This window comes from Lonchura striata, chromosome 28 (assembly GCF_050655825.1).
Source record: "Lonchura striata isolate lonStrDom1 chromosome 28, ASM5065582v1, whole genome shotgun sequence".
NCBI classification, from domain to species: domain Eukaryota; kingdom Metazoa; phylum Chordata; class Aves; order Passeriformes; family Estrildidae; genus Lonchura; species Lonchura striata.
The window spans coordinates 6807421-6830758 of record NC_140730.1 but is presented as its reverse complement, the minus strand read 5'-3'; the positions used below and the strand labels follow the sequence as shown (position 1 = coordinate 6830758).

The 23338-nt window shown below is 42.4% G+C and overlaps 1 protein-coding gene and 1 long non-coding RNA gene across 3 annotated transcripts in view; both read right to left on the bottom strand.

The window, feature by feature from the left end:
• Window positions 1-23338, bottom strand: part of LOC146765073 (uncharacterized) — an 83297-nt gene that overhangs the window by 9788 nt on the left and 50171 nt on the right. The gene's annotated exons all lie outside the window — the stretch shown is intronic.
• ELAVL1 (ELAV like RNA binding protein 1) overlaps window positions 13541-23338 on the bottom strand; it is a 39749-nt gene continuing 29951 nt past the window's right edge. The window contains exons 5-7 of one of the 2 annotated variants that reach the window (XM_021528207.3): window positions 22375-22600; window positions 16157-16270; window positions 13541-15110 (exon numbers count right to left, since the gene is read on the bottom strand). In XM_021528207.3, the coding sequence (XP_021383882.1) occupies window positions 14786-15110; window positions 16157-16270; window positions 22375-22600 (665 nt within the window). In that variant the 3' untranslated portion in view covers window positions 13541-14785. The remainder of the gene's footprint in view (window positions 15111-16156; window positions 16271-22374; window positions 22601-23338) is intronic. The other variant, XM_021528208.3, reaches the window with a different exon arrangement.

Below are 23338 nucleotides of genomic sequence, written 5' to 3'. Positions count from 1 at the left end.
AGCTCTACTGGGGCAACAAACTCCCCAAAATTGGCAGATAAAGAACAACCAGAGACACAAGAACCCTGCAAATGGGTAGATACAAACAATCAGGACTCCTCTTCTGTTGTCCATTGCACCCTCAATCACTCAAACACAACTGAAAAGAAAATGCACCCACCAGGAACATCCATTGCTGCCAGCGCAAACAGCCACGATTCCACCTAGTCCGAGTCAGGCTGGGGACAAGGACCACCACATCCTGGTGCCCAAAGCAGATGGCCTCGTAGCAACGCCATGTTTTGTAAGGAAGAACCCAGGGCTGGGTGCCTGTACCAACAGAGCTGTGGCAGTGAGCCCAGGGCAGACAATTCCCTCCTGTGTGCACACCTCGTGGGGCCGCCCCAGCTGTACAGCCCTGATGCTCCAGCAGCCACACACAGCAGGGAAGCTCTGCCCTCCCCACCAAACCACCCGTCAGCTGGATTTCACCTGCAACCATCAGGAACACACTGCTTTAACCTGGGATTGTAAAGATTGCTCTGAGGAGGACTTGACTCAGTGACAAGCCCCACGAGTCCGTGGCTGGCTCTGGACAGCAAACAGCCACGTCCATCATCACCGCCGAGCCGGCACTCTGGCTCATGCTGAGAAACATGTTGAGCTGGTCAAAGTTGTCAACAGCAGGTTTCTGGTGTGCACAATTCATTCTCATCACTGCATCATTACCCTACACAACACACTCACTTCCCTCATCTCCCACCCCCCTGAGGAAAACCACCAAATTGATCAGCTGGTTCCCCATCAGAATAAGCAAGACAGGATGGCTCACTTCAGCACAAACATACATCACAAGGTTTGGGCCTCTCCATCTATTTCCTCATAAGCAAAAAGAGCTCAACAGCAGTGCCAGATACTGCACCTGGGAATGGGACATGCAAAAAGCTTCTCTACTCCAGCTTCTCTGGGAGAAAGAATTCACTCTCTGCCCATTCTGAGCCTCCTATGTCACCTGTGTGACCAGCCCCTGAATAACAGATGCATTGAGATTTTGAACTTCTCATCAACAGCCTTCCACTGCATTTTCATAAACAAACAAGTGACAATATTGCCAGTAAACTGCCAAATCCTGTCTTGGAAGGATTTCCCCACTCCCAGCATTGTGCATCTCCCAGCCAAAGGATACAGACTGGTAGCACACACAGATGTAAATGGACTACCCAGCAAGAAGCTCTTTTGGAGAGCTTCAGTCCTGCATCACAAGTTGCTACAAAGCACATGACTGAGCCTACAGGACTCACGTGGACTCTCCTACTCCCACAGGCCCTGAACAATTTGCACCCAAAGCTCCCTCTCACAGCTGTGTCCCACATCCCTGTTACCCCTGCCGCAGATCCTGGCTCCTGAACCAGTCTGTGCACTCCTCTGCATCATACCCAACCCACACTCCAGGCCAGAGCATTTACACTGCTTCTGCCTCTCCAAAACCTCTCCTCATACAGGAGAGTGTGAATGGGGAAGTCAGGGAAGAGCTACAGCATCTCTCCACAATTTCCAGCAGAGGATGCCATAGCACATACATGATACTTAAACTTAAGTAAATGCTGAAAATGCATCCCAAAGATCTGAGAAATTAGTAATATCCCACCAGCTGAAAACCTCCTGCTAACCCTTCCATACTGCCTTCCTTCTTCAAAGCAACTCCCACCCTAAATTTCCCGTGTTTGTAACTACCAAAGTTTATTTAGTAGTATCCAACACCATCTCAAATGCTTTATAAAAGTCCATGTAAATGGGAGTTACTGAATTTTAAGAATCTATTTACTTACTATTCTCAAAGTAACTTACCAAATTAATTCTTCTGTGACAAAATGTATTTGAACACTTTCATTTAGCTCTGTATCTTTAAATTCTGTTATTCAGAATTTGAAGCATATGGCTTTAGAGTAGTTTTTTCACCATGCCTTGGTGGGATGGAGCCTCCTCAGTTCAGAGCCCCTTGGAAGAAGCTGCTACAGCCTTCATTCCCTGCTTCAGCACTTTGTAGGGCTAAGTGTCCTGTCTATGGAAACACATGGTGCAGCACAGGGATCAGTTTAAAAGGGCTGTACCAGCCCATGCCATACACCCCTAACACACACTTGTCTGTGATGTGCAATTTTCCACACAAGACACTGCTAGGAGGGACAAGTTAATGTACTTCCTACCAGAGCTCTTCTGTTCAAGATTTCTCTCCTGGTTTTAGCATGGCCATTACCTTGCAGGTCCTTGCACCTCCATTGCCCAACCTTCTGTAACTAACACGCTACATTCTCCCTTCGGCTGAACATGGAGCTGCTTCCTTCCCCATTTCACAGCTTACAAACAGCTCATTTCCTTCCTGACCTTCGAAAAGTACCTTTGGTTTCTCACCAGTCATCCACTACTCCATTTACTGTGATTTTAAAACTTTGGGTTGGATTTTTACCCGTGCAGGTTTTTTGGCTTTGCCAGGTACATGGACTGATGATCGTACCAGAAGTTTTGACTAAGAAATTACTCCAAGGACTGTCCTCCACATCCATAGTCCACACTCTAATCTAGCTGGCTTTTCAGAATAATTAATTCCTACTGTTTTCTTGAGCCCCCCCAGCTGACCTCAAGTATCATCCAGTGCACTTTTTGATAAAAGTACCATATTACCCAGCCTGATCCCAACCCTTTAACTGTCCCTTTAGCATGAGAGGGAACTACAGGGGAACCAGATCCAAGAACTGATCAGGTTTAAAGGAACCACTCGAAAGACTTATCTTTCTTTTAATTAAAGAAATGCCTACTAATAGTTTTATCAACACAAGTAAGGTGATGGTGGAGGGTTTGTGTAAGATGCTGGACACCAGCACCTAAAATATATCCAGAGCTCACCTTTGAAGCCTTATTTACATCTTCAAACACATTTGATTATGATGATTATGATTATGAGGTTTTTTAATCTTTTAATACAAAAACATGTATGAAGCTGTACCATGTAACATTATTTTAATAACCTATTAAGCTTTCACACAGGATGAAAATGCACTCATTGCAAGAATTCCTCCTCCATCTCCAATAAGGAACAGCAGATTGACAGTGCCCAGCTGACGTCTCAGTCAGCAGCACTGCCCCACAGCACTGTGCCTCCCAGCTGTAGCACATGAACTACAAAATGCCAAAGTATTTCTGAGCACAATCACTTCATCCTTGTCCACGTTAGGGCATCACGCCTCCTTCCCTCCTTTTGTTTGTGCAGCAAATGAAGCAAACCTTCTGTTAGGACTAGATGCTGTTCACCATTCTCACTGAGCAAAGGGCTGACACAGTTCCTATCAATCAATTCCCTACCCTGCACTGACCCCAATACCCCCAACATGGATCCTTCCTGTCACATTTCACAAATTCCAGCAGGCTGCCTTAATCTCACCAATTCAGCAAGTCTGTCCTTTTCTTCTTTTATTCCTTCTTGGATACAACCAGCTCTCATTATTCCCTCACCCAAACCCAGAATGGATAAGGACAAAGAAGCTGGACATCCAATTCCACAGAGTGGACATTAGAGACGTTCTTCTGTAATATCAAGATTTGTCATATGAATGTGGAAAGACCAAAATCAGGGCAAATATTCCATTGCAAACATTCATTCTTCAAGGTCCCCGGCAGTCCAACAGAATGTGCCCAGCTGAGCAAAGAGCACCAAGACTGGAACAGAAGCACAAAGCTTCTCAACCAGTTTCCATCTGACAGCTCTTGTTTTGCCTTTGAGCATCACTGTGTGTAAGTAACATAAGATGCAAATCAGGGCAGCCAGAATGCTTCCAGAAACTATTACAGTGTTGGAGGCACCACTGCCCTGGAATAAAACACCTGGTGCAAGTCTTTATGAGCTACCTGAGTGACTGAACAAGGCACAGACATCACAGTGAGTCAAACCTGAACTTTGTGCTGCTCAGAAAAGCAGCTCTGAACACGCTGGAACAAAGCTTTGGTATGTTTTATCTAAAAAAGCCTGAGCAGCCCTGATGTCCCTCCGGGAATCCAGTGATGGGGCAGGGGGGCCTGGCCATGCAGCCCAGGCTGTCATGCTGTGTGCCGTGGCATGTGCAGTTCAGCCACTGCCATCCCTCTAGAACCACAGTCCTTCTTGCAGCTGAACTGTCTTCCTTCCTCCATTCCTGCAGTAAGAAAAGATTAAAACATTAAGACCCATGGAATATAGTAAAAACAGAAAGGGGGAAAATACAGAATAAAGGTGGCTTAAAACAAAATCAGTGACCTCTGAAGTCACTGACTCACTGGAGTGACAGCACTGTATCTCACAGGGAAAAGGGAATGGCAGGTACTCCATGAGCAGCAGTGATATGGTACAGTACAGGACCACTGCTGAAAAACATTGAGACACAATATATAGATATGACAGTTTTCCAGAGTTAAAAAAATGTGGATGTTAAGTTCTTTCTAAGATGGGCATTAATTTTCTTAAACTTTCACAGCTCGCTTCTCACATCACTGTAGATTTGTGACCAATGCCTTAGAAAGCTTCACATAATCTTGTTTTTTTAAGGACATACATCTCTGCACTGTGCAGGATATGGGACAGTGCAGATGTGCCATTTCACATGTGCTATATATAGCACCTATACAGCAGAGAAAGTAACACGCAACTGAAAAGTATGTGTACTTACTCTAAATGTATAAATACAGCCTACATGTTTTATTACACACAGGTATTACATGTGTGTGTACACACACATACAAACGCATGTGCTCTCTGTGTCTCTTGAAAGATGAAAAGCAGAAGGAACAAGCTCAGACAGAAAGGTAAAGCAGGATACATGGTCACAAAAGTGTTTAATCACAAATTCTGCAAGTCTGGTTAAACCAAGACCAAACCCCTCTGTGTCAGGACTGAGAAGCAAAAGCTACTTACCACAGCTGTTCATGGGCTGCAAGCCAGCCCTGGGGTCCTGCCAGTGCCTCCTCCTCCCATGACAGCAGAGCTGGAGCCCATGGCAGGAAGCAGCTCAGCACTGCTTACACTGCCCCAACTCTGCTCCCAAGCCAAACCACTCCTGCTCTGCTCTCCTCTATGAGCCTTCTCTTGGGGCAGAATCTGTTCCAACACATTCAAACAGTAGGTTTGACAGGTTTGTTAAAGTAGATTAAACAGCTCCTCCGACCCCTACTCTGAGAACACAGGAAGTCACAGACTTATTTTTATTAAACTCAGTTCTTTCTAAGCTCTGGTTTGAGGACATGCTCCTTTGTAAGCATGGAGCTCTGGCCCTGCAGGGAGAAGTCAATTAATTCTGGAAAGGTCAACCTTCAGAACGTTATAAACCACACTTAAAATTCAAATAAAGAAAATCTGTATTTTAACTGTGCCAAATTTGATTTAAATTAATTTTGATGCAATGAAACATTATTTGTTAATGAGATGTTAGTACAAGTTATGTTCTGACAAACTAGATTCAGAGTCTCATTTTGCTCTTCAGTTTCTATACATAAACATAAAAAAAAAAGACAAAAAAGAAAGTGTGTCACAGTGCAAAGAGCAAAGCATTGTGATTTATTCACCTTCCTTCAGCTGCACAGATAACACATATGTGTAAAACCACTCCCAAATGTTCCACTTCCTCTTCCTGCTGTCAGTAGAGGATGAAGCAGAGGAGAGTTTAGGGAAAAGAAAGGCAGTTTCAAAAATCAGGATTCTAAAGAAGAGGAGGTATTTAGGGCCCCTCTGACATGGAGCTGGGGAAGCACAAGGGGAATGAAGGGAGGGGGGGACGGCAGCCAGGCTTTCCTTAAATAGCTGTTCACTGCCACTGCTGGGACAGAATCCAGAGCAAGTCAGCACGACCCAGGACACTTCTTACAGTCATATTCTTCCAGAATTTTTTAAAGATAGGAAATATGGAGAAAAGGGTTCAGACATCTTTCTCTGACATATCAGTTTAACACCTTTTTTCTCCCCCCCTCCCTCTTTCATTGTTCTGGAAATGAGGGGGGTGAAATTTGGAAGCAGAATATCACAAGAGCAGAGCAAGGAGGGGAAATAGTCAAAAGCCAGGGAGTCTATCAGGAATTCTGCAAAAACCAGAATCCCTGTCTGGGTGTTAAAGGGTCTACACAATTTTTTTTTTTGTTTGCTTTTAGAAAAAGAGTAATTTCTAAGGAGCTAGAACTTCACATGGCTATGTCTGTGATTACGCTTTTTGGAATTTAATATATTTTTCCCTCACAATTTTTCATAGAAGAAAAACATGGAAAATACCATAGTGGTAAAAATGAACATGAGCAAAGTGAACCACATGGGATGAACTCTGGTGGGAGCAAAAATGGAGAAGGGTTCCAGCTCCATGCAGAGGAAAACCCAGGAAAGGTCTAAATCGCAATGAAGCATTCCTGAATACACCAGATGCTGCACATTCAACAATCCACTGATATAATGGTAGGAACAGAAATTCTCACTTCTGCTCTTTACCAATTTAGCTCAACAAATAATTCCATATGGCGAACAGTGCTGAACTGAGAAATTCTCATCACAGAAAAAATAACTGCAAATCTAAAAACTCCTGAGTTGGAAGAGATCCTGAGCTGAGGCAGCATTGCTACATGTTCCGTGATATCATACATAAAATACTATCTAAATCTCTTACTTTACATCACTTTTCTCAGTAAGTCTTTAAGAGAAAAATCAGAGGCAATGTCTCAAAGGTACAACAATTAGCTCAGCTCTCAGAGAGATCATTTTTGTGACTAAAGGACAGGAGGCACCTGCTGAAACACAGCAGGACAGATTTCAGCTTATCAAAACTGAAAGTTTGTTTTGGTGAAGAAAGGACTAAGACTGGAACACAGTCTGTGCAGAGCTAGCAGGGTTATATGTGTTCCTTCAACCAAAAAGATGTGGTCTCAGAAGCATTTCTGGAAAACACTTTTTACAGAACCTCCTCCAGGGTTTTACCTGGGGTGTCTGTCCTTGTCTTAGACTGCAAGGCAAGATGTGCTCAGTTGCCATCTGAGGTGTGGCAGTTGTCTTCTCCTAAGTGGGCACTTTCCTTCATCTCTTCCCCAAACCAATCCTCTGTTCATGGGCTATTGAATGTCACTGTGTGACTGATAAAAGCTGCAGCATCCCACTGGGAGATGCTCTGCCCAGAGGGAGGAGCCAAGCGTTCCTACCTGGATGTAATCTGGAGTTTCTGGAGCACCAGCCCGGCTTTTCCTGCCCTGGATTTCCCAGAGGAACAGCTGCCTCTTCCACTGCAAGGAGACCACCCCCTTTTCTACAGGATCACTGCTCCAACAGAGCCACACCTGACACTCCCGGGACTGCAGCCACAATTCCCAACTGGACTGCAGCCAACACCCTGTCCAACAGGGTGCCAGGTTGTACCCTGACTCTGTCAGTGTTGTTTGGGTTCACTGCGTTGTTTATTTTATCTTTTTATTTTCTTCCCTAATAAAGAACTGTTATTCCTGCTCCTACATTTGTGCCTGAGAGCCCCCCTTAATTTCAAATTTATTTGGAGGAACGGGGTCTACACTTTTTTATTCCGTTTCAGGGGAGGCTCCTGCCTTCCTTAAGCAGACACCTGTCTTTCCAAACCAAGACAGTCCTGCCCCAGCCTCACCCAAGGAACCAGGGAGCCTGACCTACACTGATGGTCCCTTCTCATGGAATCAGTTGTTAGGTTGGAAAACCCTCTAAGGCAATCAAACCCAACCATCAAGCTGGCAGCACCACCATGTTCACCACCAGCCCAGGACCCCCCATGCCACAGCCACATGTTTTTGGAACACTTCCAGGGATGGTGATTCTCCACTTCCCTGGGCAGCCTGTGCCAGGGCTTGACAACCCTGGCACAATCTGCAGAAAATCTTCATCCAATCTAAAGCTCCAATGGGCCAACTTGAGGTGTTTCCCCAGGAGCTCCCTGAAGAAGTTTCGCTGTATACTTCTGAGTAACTGGGCTTTGGTTTAATCAGGAAGAAAAATGTAAGATAAAGACAACAATTTTTTTCCTGAAAAATAAAAAGGAAACTAAGCCCCTTCTTTTAATTCCATCTTTCTAACATGGCCACAAGTTACAAAATCTTTAGTGGAGGAACCTTGATTGGCCTATTCCTGAACACAGTTCAGATTCTTCTGAAAACATGTCAAATTCCAAACTGCACAATAATAATCCAATTCCTGCAGGGAAAAAAAGACAAAATATGAACAATTTAGTAAAAGCCTATTTCTATTTTGAAGTACATCACCCTTCAACAGGGCTCAAGTAAAAGCATCCCAAGTATGTTCCAAACAAGTGCTCAACAAAACCAGCCATGAACATGTGGCAAAAGTACAAAAACTCCTTTGCACTATTAACATAGATAACGATATTTAAATCTTAACACCAGTGAAAAATATCTATGAGTTGTTTCATTCAATTTTGAAAATCCATATAGAAAACAATATTCATAACTCCATCCACAGGATTCTACAAAACTGCTGCTTCATCAACAAATCTTTGAACTGTTTCAATATGAAAACTCCATTTTTTCAAACTGCTCAAAAATCATTGCAGAGAATTTCCAAGCACTTGAATTGAAGCACAACCAAAGTATGAACTTGGTACATTTTTGCAGTTACTTCTAAAATAAGTTGATTTACATAAATCATCTCAAAATAACACAATGGGATTCAACTTCATTTTAGACATTTGGAAAGCAGTGTCATACTTTATTTAAAGTAAACCCATGTAAAAACAAAGTTTAAATGAAAATGGTACCTGAAAAATAAATTATTTGATATAAAACAAATCAATAACTTAAAAACACGCTAAATATACAAAATGTGTAACCATATACTGTACAGTATGGAAAGCAATTGATAAAACCTTCTGTCCCACAAACAGATTAATTTATAAACAAAAGATTACATAAGTTAAAGGAAAGGAAATCAATAAAAAGACTAGAAGTACAGTATTATTCAAATTACTCATCAAATAAAGGTTTCTCTCAACTTATGTTTCAAATGTCTCAAGCCATTTTCTTCTCAATGACCAAGTGAAAAAGTTCAGCCATACCACTAAAACCTTACTCAAAAATGTTTAGAAATAAGGAACAGTAGGAGAATATTGAGAGTCTAAAATGTGAACACAGAGCAATTTTCCAAGGTTTCAGGTGGCAGTTCTACCATTACTGTTTTTCCATCATTAGCAACAAAAGAGAATTTCAGTGCTGAAAATTCCACTCAACAGAAAAATATTTCTAAACCTTTGTTGCTGTTTGATCGAGTGTGATCTAGAAGGAATCTCCAGAGATGAATGTCAAAGCCACCCATGGGGTGGTGAGTTATGCTTTCGAGATCATAAAGATTTGGACTGGCTTTAAATCATGCAGGATGAGAAAGCAACTCTTTGAGTTTGGTTTTGTTTGACTACATGAGACTACTACAAACAGCAACCACTGAAATGATGCCGTACCTGATCAACCTACGAGCGGATGCTCAGAAATTACCGGTGATTTTCGATCCACTGGTTGTCATGGAGGCACCGCCTCTTCCAAGCGAGAGGGAGGGAATTGAGACCCTTTTCATGAACTCCACATTTTTCATTTTTTATATTAGTAAGGAGAAGCCCAGTAATAATAAATATAATAATCAGAGAAAATAACCACTGGCCTCTTGAGCTCTGGATTTATCCATTCTACTGCGCTGAGCAGCCAACCTTCAGAAGTGCAGAGCTACATCAGAGGAACTTGCCAAAGGCACAGAAAGACTCTCCTGCTTCCACATAGAGATTAAAGTACCTCAGGTGAAAAATTCAGCTCTTGGAAAATAAAAACAAAGTGAAAAAAGGACTAAAGCTCCACTCAGGGAGCTGAAGGTGTTGGTGTTTCCTTATGCTAAAGGTGTATTTGGTCCCTTCTCTCTAAAGCTATTTGTAGATGCCTAAATGTAGATATGTAACAATAAGGTGCTTCATCGACAGTTATAAAGGACACATTTTTTCATTATGGAAATAAAAAATACGGTGACCTTCTGACAGAGCCCCCAGTCAAACTTATGCTTATGTGATTCAACCAGGCTACCAGTAGCTCACAAGAGCTGTGTGTTAAAAACCTCCCACAAACGCCAACCATCTGCAGGCAGAGCTATCAGAGGAGCTACTTTGAATAAACCATTTATCATATGACCTGTGTATTGTGTTAAGATTCATAAACATGGGAATATTCTCCAAGTCTGTTTTTTTTAAAAGTACATATGTAATGATAAACTATCCAAAAAGGACCTTGAGTTTTTGCCATTTAAAATGCACTGAAAAAAATGTTTCCTGAAATATTTTAAGAATTTCTACTTTATTAACCTTACCCAGAACATTAAAGCAACATAGAATTGTAACAGTTGTTGAAGGACCTTAAGGACTATTCACTTTCCAAACTCAGTCTTAAAATAATGGATCACCTTTGCAGTTAGTTCACCATTTTGGTTTTGACTGCTGGATATCCTTTTATAAATGATACCAAGTTTCTTTTTTTTAACTTTTTAAAAACTTAAAAAGATATTTAACTGCTTTGTATAAATAAAAGTACCGCAACATTTAATCCCCCTATAAAAATAGGTGTCCTTTCCATGCAAACACCCTTTGGTCATCTGGACAAGAGCAAGTGACCACACACTGACCAACCAATGTTCACTGTGGTGACAATTTATCCTGCTCCAGTGACTTGTCTCTGCGTTTTCCATGGTTTTCATACTCACATGATACAGATGTACAAAAAACATATCCAAGCAAATGGAAGGAAAAGCTATGCGGCCACACACACCACTGTGGTGATGTGACTTCTCCCCTCAGCCTGGGAGCTGGATCCTCAAGCCTTTCCCAGTCCCAGAGCAGTAACAGATGCAGGGACTGCAGAGGAAGGCTCAGGAGGCAACAGTAATTGCGCTGGCCAGTCTCTGACAGGAGAGTGGAGCAGCTCAAGTCAATCAAATTTTACGATAATGCAGCTTGAAGAATAAAATAAAACAAATCCAACACTTCACTGCACAGACACCATCTAACAGGGAACCACTGAGAACTGAACACACTGAGCTGCTCTGATTCTGCTCATGTCTGGATTTCTGGTGTTGCCATCCCCTCACCTGAAGGATCTGCATGTCCCTCTGCCAGCTCACACCAAGCACATACAGAGATTCCTCTTCCATATTTATGTGGTATTTGCCTATGTGCTAATGATTAACAGGAGGTTTCTAGGTGATGAGGCTCATGGCCAGCGTTCTGCATGGGGTAAATTCCATTCATGTGGACATCTGGGAAGCAAATGCAGTAACTCCCCTCAGCATCTATGCATGAGACCCTGCGACAGCAGCATGAACCTGTGTTTTCAGCAGGAATTACACCTGGTCCTTCAGAAGCTACACCAGGGGCTGTCCCAAGAGACTCAACCTATTCTAAAGGACCTTAAAACACTCTAATCTCAGCTGTTCCTGTAGCACATCTCAGTACAGACCAAAAGATTCAGGTCTCCAAAATCTGATTATCACATCCTAGTCCTGCAATGAAGACTTTCCAGAACTCTCTACCTCAATGAGACCACTGCATCTCATGTGCAATGTGAGACCTCTGCTTTGAGACAGCCTTTGGTTCCACAAAGATCCATTTACTGGATCATTTACTGGCAGAAGACTCACCTGACAGAAACACCTGGCTTCCATCAAATGGATGGATGAAAAAGCAGAAGACTGTTTGAGAATAAAGAGGCCAAAACCTCTCTTGAAACAGTCTGTTCAAGTGAGAGCTTCAAAGCAGTGTGAGAAGAAAACCAGCTGCTCCTACCTTTTGGGCAGAAAAACTCCTGGCAGATGTCTTGTTAGAATTTAGTTTCCACCCCTAGAAGCTTCCTTTTAGTCTTTACTAGTAGAATGCACAAGCCTTTTGCTTTAGGACCAAAAGAATCAAGAATACATACACAATTTTTTCTGGACTTCAGGTATTTTTGCCAAGATTTTTTTGACTGTTAGAATAGCAATGATCACACACTACTTCTGGTATCAGCTCTGGACATTAGCAGGAGTTTTTCCTCTTTTCCTGACTCGAGCAGCAGTACTTTGCTCATAACAATTGCCTGAAAATTATTATCAGAGCAACTAGCAAAGAAAGCTGGAATCAGACCTTTCCTAAAAGAGATTGTTGCAGTAGTGGTACAAAACCATATCCTGCATTTCCTTCTTACTTAACAAAGAACGAGAGATGGGAAAAGAGGGAAGAATTGGAAAAAGAAAGGAACAGTGATGCCAGAAAGCATCCAAGAAAAGGAGGTTTTTCCAGAAGTGGCAGCACAGCAATGTGCTGCTGCCATGGCCAGTGTGCTTGGAACCAGTACTGATACAGAGTCATGTTTAGGGGTCACTCGCTACAAGTCTGAACCCCTGTTAAGTATTGTGATAAACAGCAACTCCCATTTTAGTTTAGCAGCAAATTTACCTTAAATGGAATAAAGCAAGAGAGAATGACAGGAACTGAATGACTACAGCCCACTCCTGTGGAAGTGGAACAGGACAGTGCAGGGTTCAACAATGATGGGACACATAAGAGAACTTCTCTGTACTACACAGCTTTAACTTGGGAAGACCCCCCAGAAGGCTTCCCAAGCTCTCCTTGTACGCAGAAAGGAAATAATAATTGATGTGATAAATGGATGGTGATGAACTGGTGGAAGGAAACCTCTGACAGCCAAGAGCAGCTTTGAGGGGTGGAAGTGGGCTGGCTGCTGTGTCACTGTTCCACTGAGCATCTCAAGAGATGGGGAGGGAACAGACTGGCAGGAGAGGCAAGGCTGGATGTTTTAACAGGAAAAATCCCCCTGCATTCACTGCACACAAGCTCAAATGGAGCAGGAGGCTCTTGCTGGGCCAATGCCTGTCTGTAGGGTTTACATATGTCCTGGGCAGGTCCAGGAACATCAGCAACTCCCACAGGTCCTCCCTGGAGCTGGGCACCAGCTCAGCCACATGTGGAGGCTGAGGGAGCCCTCAGGCTGTGCAGAGCCCGTGGCAAGGAGAGGACAAGGAGAGGACAAACGGCGGCAAGCACAAGGCAAGGTCAGCTGGGGATGGAGTGAGACGAGCAGGCAGCATGGACTGGCCTCTCGAGTTTGGAAATGAACTCTGGGGCTGGTAGAGATTCAGGCAAAACAAGGAGACACTGCATTCAACTGTCACAGACCTCATTTCCACACCTGCTCTACCTACATAAACACCAGAGCCAAGGCTCTAGTTGTGCACAGCAGCTCACACACCTGTACAGGAAGCATCAGCCTTCCCAGTTGCCTACGGAAGCACACCTGAGGGTTACATCAGTCTGTGACACTCATTTCTACGTGAGACATTTATTGTGGTGCTTGTTTCAAAATTCTTTTTCTTCTACTCATCTGTCAAAGCAGTAAATTAAAATTCTCTTAAAGCGTAGCTACAGTTCCTTAAACAGCACTCTGAAAGCTGGACACTTTGTGCAATACTTAGCAAAAAAAAGAACAGAAAATAAAAAACAAAACAAAATTTGAGCAAAACAAAATCAAATTTAATGTTCTTAAATGCAAAAGTAAAAACAAACAAAAAACACAAAAAAGCAAAAGAAAATTAACAGAAACAGAACAACTCAAAGTTTCAAGGCAGTCTGCAGAAAACCTGGGGGATTAATCTTTAAATCTACAAATCAAAGGGTTTTTTTTGGTTAATATCTAACTTGCAAGTTGTAAGTACTTTTCTGCTGAGTGTTCAGTAAGTAAAGCTAGTTGTCAAAACAAAATCCTATTAAAATAGAAAAACTAGCACTCATTAGAAGGGATGCGAGAAATACAATGCTCAAATGTTTATAACTGGTTTTTCTTTACAAAATAGAACTGCCAAAGGAATTCCAACTACAATGATCTTGGAAGATGAGTGAGTATCTTGCTGTATTATAATGTAAGTAGTGCACCATGCATTAAATATTTGGACAGAAGAGATTCAGTCTGATAAAGTAGCAACATATATTCACACTTGCTTTTTTTGAGTTTCATTTTGACTCTGAAATCTTCCTGGAGTTTCTTTGAAACTCTTTGGTCCATTCCTCTCAAAGTGGGCTTTAAAAGTCACGTTTCTAAAACCTGTGAACTGGACAGCTTGGCCACTGCTCAGTGTGCAACTTACCTCCTCAATGGTGTTAAAGTTAGGCTGGCATGCTACTACTTACAAGACCTTGACTTTTAAAAGCTGATCCTCAACTAGACACAGAGTAATGAATATTAATTTATCAAACAATTTACTGTCAACTAAAACATTAGTATTTCTCAACTTTTCTTCCATACTACTGAAACTGAGGGGGAACAAAAGGAGAGAGGGATGGGTAGGAAGAACAACATAAAACCAAAGAAAATCAATTAATTCAGCCTGATATTTTTCAGAAAATTCCAGTTTTTGCAGACAACATTCAATGAAACAAATGTTAGTCTCATAAGTGAAAGCATGCTTCAATTTTACCACCATCCAGAGGGTCTAGTTAATGCAATCTACTTAAGATTTCAGGGGATTTTTAACATGTTTTAAATGAAATAACTTAAAGGAACTTAAAATTGGTCTAACATTGTGGGATTTCAAACATTTGAACATGTCAGTTGCATCCCAGAATATAAAACCTTTTCACTTCTCATTTAGACTAAGACAAACACTTGTGAAAATTGGCGCAAAATGAGTTTTACACTAACAAAAATGTTTCAACTTCTGTCACTCCATTATCTATTCCATACAAAAAGCACGAGCAAGTTATTTGTGGGACTTGTTGGTTTTGAAGGAAACCTGTAAGATTTTGTCCCCCAGGCGGTAGCCATTAAGACTTGCTATGGCCATTGCAGCTTCTTCATAGTTTGTCATGGTCACAAAACCAAAACCTTTGCACTTGTTGGTGTTGAAATCTCGAATAACTTTCACATTGGTAACCGCACCAAAGGGGCCAAACATCTGCCAGAGGATTCCCTCATCAGCATCTTGACCAAGGTTGTAGATGAAGATACACCAGCCAGAAGATGCGTTTCCTGGAACATTTACACCAGAAAGCCCACTCATGTGATCTACACCCATAGGAGAGAACCTAGCAAATAAAAAGCACAATATTTCATGTTCAATTAAGCAAATTAACTTGAATGGGAAGCAACTGAGAATGAATATTTTATACATGGCACATCAAAACCGCCACATAAATGTTTCCCCATTCAAACTGACAATCAAATTGACAGCTGCCAGAAAAAAAAAAGTTAAGTATTCCAACTGATTTATCAACAGGGAACTATCCTTAGAAATAGGCAAGGAACAGGCAAGGCAAGATTACATGATCACTTTCCCAGGGGACCTGGATGGATGTCTGAACTCAGCCAGGCTGCTCAGTGTCCAGGGCATTGCTGCAGAACTATTTGAGTTCAGGGGCTCGGGCAGCACCTCCCCAGAGGCCCCAGACACCCCCAGGCATCTCCCACTTATTTCACAGAAGATTTTTTTTTTTCCACCCATGCTCCTTTTCTTGCCTCTAAAAGAACATGTTGGGAAACTCTTAAGTCAAAGAGTTTATTTGGGGCAGGAGGTAAGTGTTCTGGGTTCTCAGGAGTAGAGATTGTATTAATTTCTTCTTTTGTGAAACAGAACAAAACCTACTCCCTTTTCACCCAAAGGCAGCAGGTGCAGGCAAACACTCCCAACATGAGCAGGCTCAGTGCAGTTTTATTATTCCAGTGTGTATGGATGGTTTTATTATTTTTTCCAGGAAAACTCAGATCAGACTTTACTGAACTGGATTTTTAAAATCACCTACCCACTCTTCCTGAATCCTGCCTCCTTCACAATACCTCAGCAGGATTCATGCATAACAAAAAGCAAAAATCTTCTCCTTTTTATGTCTTGTTTTGTATTAATTTCTTTTCCCTATGACCCACATTTCTAATTCCCCTTTATTCTATTTCTGGCCTACACTCCAGAAAATCAAAGCTTCTGAATATTTTAGTGCAATATTAGCGTTGCACAGTTAAGCATTCAAAGACCAGGAAATGTGGAAGTTAAGGTCAAAAACTCACTTTGAACCCTTGTGCTAACTTATTATTTAAAAATATGAGGTCATGTGATCATAGAAATATAATGATACTATACCAGGGGTTCCCAAATTGAGGTGTACCACTGGTGATTTGCAAACCCCTTAAAAGCGGTACACGAGCTGCTCTCTGCCAAGAGCAGGGCGGTGGCAGATCCTGATTCTCTGCTGACCTGGAGGAAACAGGGAAGGGATGTCTGGGCAGTGAATGCTGCAGTAAGTGCCAAATGCTTCCCCTCTGACTCTTTCTTGCCCTGCACCAAGGAGCTGCTGCTGCCTTTCTCGAGGAGGGAGGGCTCGAGGAGTATGGGGAGGGAGGGGAGCAGAGGGGTGGCAGTGCACACTCACACACACACACACACACAGAGTGCACTCACACACAAGAACCACTCAGTGCTCATCTCCCCCAGGCCCTCTGGTGCTCAGAGCTCACTGCCTTGGACACCTGAGCTCCTGGACTGTCCTGTCCCCAGAGTAAGTGCCACTCCATCCCTCCCTCACTGCTGCTCCGCAGGCCAGGGGCTCCCGGAGCACAGTGGGACACTCCTGAGCTGCAGCAACTCACTGACAGCCAGCCCCATGAAAAAACAAGTTTGGGAAGCCTTGTACTACAGCCAAACTGAAAAAGCAGTTAGAAGTACCACAAGGTGAATGAGACATACCAACCCATGTGATCTGATGAAGAGGTGACACATCTGGTATTTCTTTTGGCTTTGTATAAAAACGCTCCTGTGCTTGCATGCTTGATACACTTACTTGTTCTGACAGACACCTTCAGTTCTGTAGCTTCTTTCCAAGTGAGTAATAATCTGGTAGGATGAATTTATCTTAATATCTGTCAAGTTTCCATCTCAACAGATCACCAGTCCTGAATCCCTTCTCAAACCACTGAGCTCAGAATTGCCTGATGTTGGTTCCAGCAGTCAGTATAGCTCTGTCCCTGCCTGCTCCAAAGGCTCAGGTGCTGCCCAGGAGCCCAGGTAACACCATATCAAGTGCTGCAATCAGTTGTAGAAGAGCAACTGGTGTTAAATGCAAGAAAACAACAAACCTAATAGCTTGTTACAGACAAAATAATTTAAATAGCAAGTACCTCTGCTCTTTGGATACACTTATCTTCAAACAGATTGTCCTCTCTTCCTGCTTTGACACACAAAAATGTTAAAGGTTTATTAAAATACCCAAACCAAACAAAACATGGTAAAACCAAAAAAGTGCCCTAAACTATTAGAAAAGTAATTTCAAAAGAAACCTGTAGGAGATGATTATTCAGCCAATCTGATCAATCTCTGTTCTCACTCTGCACAAGAGGGACCCCAGATCTCTCACTCAGCTCAGGGTAACAGCCTGCATGAGCAGGGCCAGAGCAGCTGACACACAGCTCTCTGTCCTACCAGGACAAATTTTTGTGACCACACCAATTTCAGATGACCTTTAGGAAGTTATACTTATTAAGGATGTTTAAAAGAATGTCCTACTGTGACAAACACAAAGGTTAACAGAGATCCAGGATGTTTCAGAGAAAGTGGTTTTAAAATTCCTTTAATATTGTAACTTGAACTATCTCACTTACAGCTGGCGTCCTCATTTCTGTTGAAATTATTTTTATACTGTCTCCTCCACATTGCTTTTTCAACCCTCCCAAAGAGTCTGTAGCCAGTGTTATTCAAAGATGGTTCTTTCAAGCCATGCTAACCTAATATGCCAACATCTTGGGGCATTAGGTATCAACAACAGTGTATTTTCCATCATAACTTTTTTTTACTTTATAAATTTAATGTTTCTGTTAATGACCTTTTGCTCCCTCCATTTAACAGATCCTGAGATTAGTATAACTCACTGGAGGATGTAATCTCAGAAATGACACTCCTAAATGAAAGCAGTTTCTTTTTATGTCTACACAATCCTATACATTCTTTTCATACAACCACAGAAACTCCTGAGCTGGAAGGGACCACAAGGATGGAGTCCAGCCCCTGTCCCTGCCCAGACCCCCCAACAGCCCCACCCTGCCCAGCCCTGAGAGCGCTGTCCAAACGCTCCTGCAGCTCTGGCAGCCTCGGGGCCGGGACCATTCCCTGGGGAGCCTGGGCAGTGCCAGCACCCTCGGGGGGAAGAACCTTTCCCTAATAACAAACTTAAACCTCCCTTAACACAGCTTTTTGCTGGTTTTGCTGAACTTTTTTCCCTGCACTCTGAGGACGTTTCCATACAGCAGCACCACAGGTGGGATGCCAATAAGCAGGAACATTAGTTTTAATACCAGCTTGTGTTGCCACTGCACTTGAGCTTGGCAGCTTTTTATTTTTGAGTAGTTCCATGAAGAGCAGGAGCTCAGCTACACTGACAATGTCCTTCTGACAAGCAACTTTTTCTGCTGTCTTTGTTAAAGACAGAAGAGATCTGCTGTGGCCAATACAAGTCTTGTTGAGAACTCAGTGACACAAGCTCTAAGCCTGAAAAAAGTCATGGTGTTGGGTCAAACAACCACGTAAGGAAGAACAGAAGCAACTGGGGTTTCACTCCCATATTCTTCCAGAACTCTGATGAAATACTACTCTGAATGAAATAGTTTTTACTCAATACACACAGCTTGCATCCAAATTACAAATTGGTATAAAACCTGAAAATTGAAACAATTTCACTGGTGTGAAACCAAGCGGTGTACAGGAGCTGTCTGAGCAACCGTATCACTGACAGTGTTAAGACTTACTGCATTTCCCCTTGCACCAAAGAACTATCAGAAATGGCTCCCTTCAGGCATTCAGGGCAGAACTCACAGGCTGATACTGGTAGTAATGCCCATTAAAGGAACTGGGAACTGGCTCCAACCCTGAGCAAGTCTGAAAGCAATATCAGCTAAACTGGCAATAGCTGAGGTTTGAAAGAATATTGCTCTACTATAAAGCTCTGGAGAGCTGCAAAAGCACAGGACTTCCAGAGGCTCTGAGCAGTGTCCTCATGCTTCAGGAGCTAAACCCCTCCATTTCATCACAGTTCAGCACCTGGAGATCTGCTATTTTCTTTAAGTAAACAAATCTTACACTCTAAAGAAACCCCTGCCCCAGATGTTTTATCTGTCCTCCAGACACAACCCCATGCTGTGGCATCATTCCCTCTGGATGGAAGCAGAGAGCCTGGGTCTTTGAATTAGCCCAGGAATCCAGTGGGACACAGCACTAAGACCAGCTCCTGATGTGAGCCACAAGCACCACAGGAACTCAAAAGGATTAAGAGAACATTAAACAAAGGGTTGGGGAAATATCTGTAGGAAATTAATAATTACAAATTAGATACTAAAGGCTTAATCCTGGATTTACAGGGATTATGATGAAATTAAATGAAATGTAATCAAAATATCAGGTTACATATTCAACCTCTGTGGAGCAGAAATCACAACTTTAATTTATACAGACTGCAGGCTCTGTGGAAGCTGCTTATCCATTCATCATGCCTGGTTCACTACCAAAACAAACAAGACTCAGCCCAAACTCAGGTTCCTGATCTTAACCACAGCATGAGTAATCACAACTGCTTCAGTTCAGCATCCTTCAAGGATGATAGACTCACTAGAAGGGACTTGCAGCTAACACTAAAGGTGGGAAGAAAAACACAAAGGGTTGTGGGACAGACTTGATGATATTAGATGTCTTTTCCAACTTAATAATTCCATGACTCCATGGTGTAAGCACTGTGCGTATGTGTACAGACATGCCTGCATGAGTGATGGACGGAAGGAAGCTATGAATTAAGTGTTGGAGCTCTCACAAGTCTGTGACAAGGCAGAGATTAAGAGCTTGTGTCTGCAAGTCAGCTGGGGGCTCTTGTGTCCAAAGCATCCTCCTGAAAGCACAGCCTTACCTCAACTGCTCTACTCTGACCTCTGCCAGGCTGTGGAACCCCAAGATCTTTAGTCTTTCCCCACCAGCAGGTCTGCCACTAGGAGCAGCAGCCGGCCAACGCGTGCTGACAAACAAGCACTGGGCACAGACACCCAGCAGGACACAGCTCCTAGGGCAGCAGGGATTGAACAGAGACATGGAACTGAACATTTTCTTCCTCTTAACCCCCACTATGACATCCCAAGCCTACAAAACACTGGGTGTGTCTGCCCCATCCCTGAACGTGTTCCAGGCCAGGCTGCACAGGGCTTGGAGAACCCTGGGACAGTGGAAGGTGTCCCTGCCCAAGGCAGGGGTGGGACAAGATGAGCTTTAAGGTCCCTTCCAACACAGACTAGCCTGTGATTCTATGAAATGCACACAATTGACATTAATGCTGTTCTAAATGGTACATTAAGAGAATAATGAACTGGTTATAAAAATTTAGTTTCACCAGCAACTCTTAATATAAATACATTAATCGTTTTTATTGCTCCTGAGCGATCATTACAGGATTGAATTAAAAGTATTTGGTCTCTTAATTATGGATGTGAATATTATTTGCACTCCTTATTCTGATACATTTTGATCCTGGCATAAATTTTAGGGGGAAGAACAATGATGAAAATGTCCATGTAAATTAAGAACGTTAAGAATGAAAAATATTTTACTAGGATCCGAACACACACTGAAGCCCTGGCTGAGATAAAAGGCAGATGTGTTGATTTTTTAATAATTTACCTAAATGCAAACAATGCAGAATTTCATTCCTCAGCATGGTTCAGGAGGTTTGGTGTGAAGATCTGGGTGACTGCTTCAGGGAAACAAGGAGCTGCCTGAGCTGACTTCCCTGGGCTACAGCTGAAGAGAGCTGGAGAACAACTGATGCTGGCAGGAACCTCTGGAAATCCTCTGCCCGAAGCAGGGCACCTGGAGCAGGTTCCTCAGGTTCATCCTGTCACCGAAACTCACCAAAAACTGGTCAAATAAAAGTCCTTAACACCAGTGTAGCATTCAGAAGGGCATTCATTATTCATTACATGCCTGGTTGCACAGGGGATAACTCCACCTTGTGTACATGTGATCTTCTACAGGCCTGTTGCTTATATAGTCACCACGTGCATAATTTGCTCATTACCATAAAGGTCTCCCTAATTTCCCAGGTTCAGTCCTTGTTTTGGCTGTGGTTGCATTCCTAAGCCAGATGTCTTCTCCTTAACTTCCAACCATCCTTGCTGAGAAAGCAGATCCTGCACACCCTGTTTCATGCTAAAACTACGCAGGCAAAGCAGAAATTAGATTAATCCTTTTGGTATCAATTTCAGCCAGGTTTCAGCATCTCCAAGGACAGAAACTTCACTGTCTCCTTGGGCAAACTGTTCGACCACTCCCAGTATAAAACCACAACTGACTACAAAGTATGAATTTTCTCTGGAGACTCATTACACAGAGCTGTGCTCAAAATGCTGAGCTACAGTACTGTGGGCAAGAGACAGCAACACTGGAAGAGCAGCACAGCTAAAAGGTGGCTGAGATTTTAGTCCAATTTTACTGAGCTTATTGGATCCCTCACAGGAGAAAAAAAATAAAAAAAAAACCAAACAAAAAAACCCCAGAGTAAATTCTCAACAGGGAGCCATTGCTCTCAGAAATATGTACAATCTCAAAGCCTATTGCTTCTCTGCAAGACAGCCAATATATTGCATTTTCCAGAGCACCCTCCAACCATCAGTTTCCTCCATGAACACCCAAGGCACTTCCAATTCAAGCAATTCAAATTCAAAGCAACCAAAGCAATTTTCTATGGCAAAGCACAGTGTCTTCCATAGCCCTGGAAGCAGACAGGAAGCTGCAACTGCTCAATATTCTCATCAGTAAACTCATGAGGCCTCGAGGGAAGGCAGAATCCTGCACAGGTTGCAATTCAGGCAGGAATCCCACAGAACCTCCTTGTCAGAAATAATGTTTTCCTCTCTTATTGTAACATCTCCCTGCTGGAACCAACCATTCAGAGCTTTAATTAAGTTGTCAAATTCTATCTGTGTTCAGATATATAGACCACAGAATGGGGATCTGTTGAGACAGGCACCTACCAACACGCACCTGGAACCTGCTGTTGCTGTCCCCTCACTGTAACCCAGTAGTGGAAACAGACACCAAGAGTGCAGGTACCTTTACATACTAACTTCAATATAAATTTTACAAGTAAGATTTTTCTTTATATCATATTTTAATGCAACAGTTTCTTTACATAACACTGAGGACACATAGTGCACTATGTATTCATTCACGCACGCTGCAATGAAGGATCACTGCCCAGCTGCGGGGGCACAGCTCCCCACACAACCATGGGAACAGGAGCACAGCCTTAAATGCATTTATTCTTCCTAACCTACCTGAATCTCTGTGCCTGGTGATGCACTGGCCCTCCAAACCGTCTAGCTGGTGAATGACACAGCTGCGACAACAGTGCCACATTTTTGTTCTGGTTAGGGTTGGCTGCAAACTTCACTGTAATGGGCTCGGATGAACCTGGGGGTTTGTGACCATTGAAATTTGTAATTGCCTCTTCTGCTTCTGACCTTTTGTCAAACCGGATAAATGCGACCCCTCTGGACAAACCTTGTAACCAAACCAATAAACAAACAAACAAACAAAAAAAAAAAAAATTGAAGTTCAGGGTAAACTCAAAATAACTTTGAAAACAAAATCCAAAAAAGTTCAGTATTTCTATGGTCACAGCTTTCAAGTTCTCTACATTTATATTTCTTCAGCAGCTGGAGGACAAAATACAAAATTAAGAAACCAAAGACAAATTAGCATACTCATTTCAGCTATAACAACCACAGTGACTAAATACTTAAAAAAATATATGGTAGTATTCTATGATATTCATCACTAACTGACATTTCCATTCACAAAAAACTCAACATTTTAAATTAAGTAAAAAAAAAAACCAAAATTAACTCCAGATGGTTAAAAACAAACCCAAACCTCTTAGTTTCAATTACTTCATCACTAAAGAGCATCTGCAATCACAGAATTTTTGCAAATGTTTTAATTTTTCCATACCTGGAACACACTCAGGTTCAGAGATGAGGGAACAAATATCTGACTATAATAAAGGACTTCCACCTTTTTTAAAGGAGATCAGAATTTCAGCTGCACCACATACACTATTTCCAGCTGACACATAGATTATTTTTAGTCATTAAAATCAATTAAGAATTACCTCTTGGTAGCTGTACTGAACCAATATCACAGCTGTTAAAAATTTGTGTACTTTTTTTCCTAGTCCCATCCCTTGGATGCTGTTTCCTTCTGACTGAGGTACAAGTGATGCCTTGTGAGCTCTCCTCC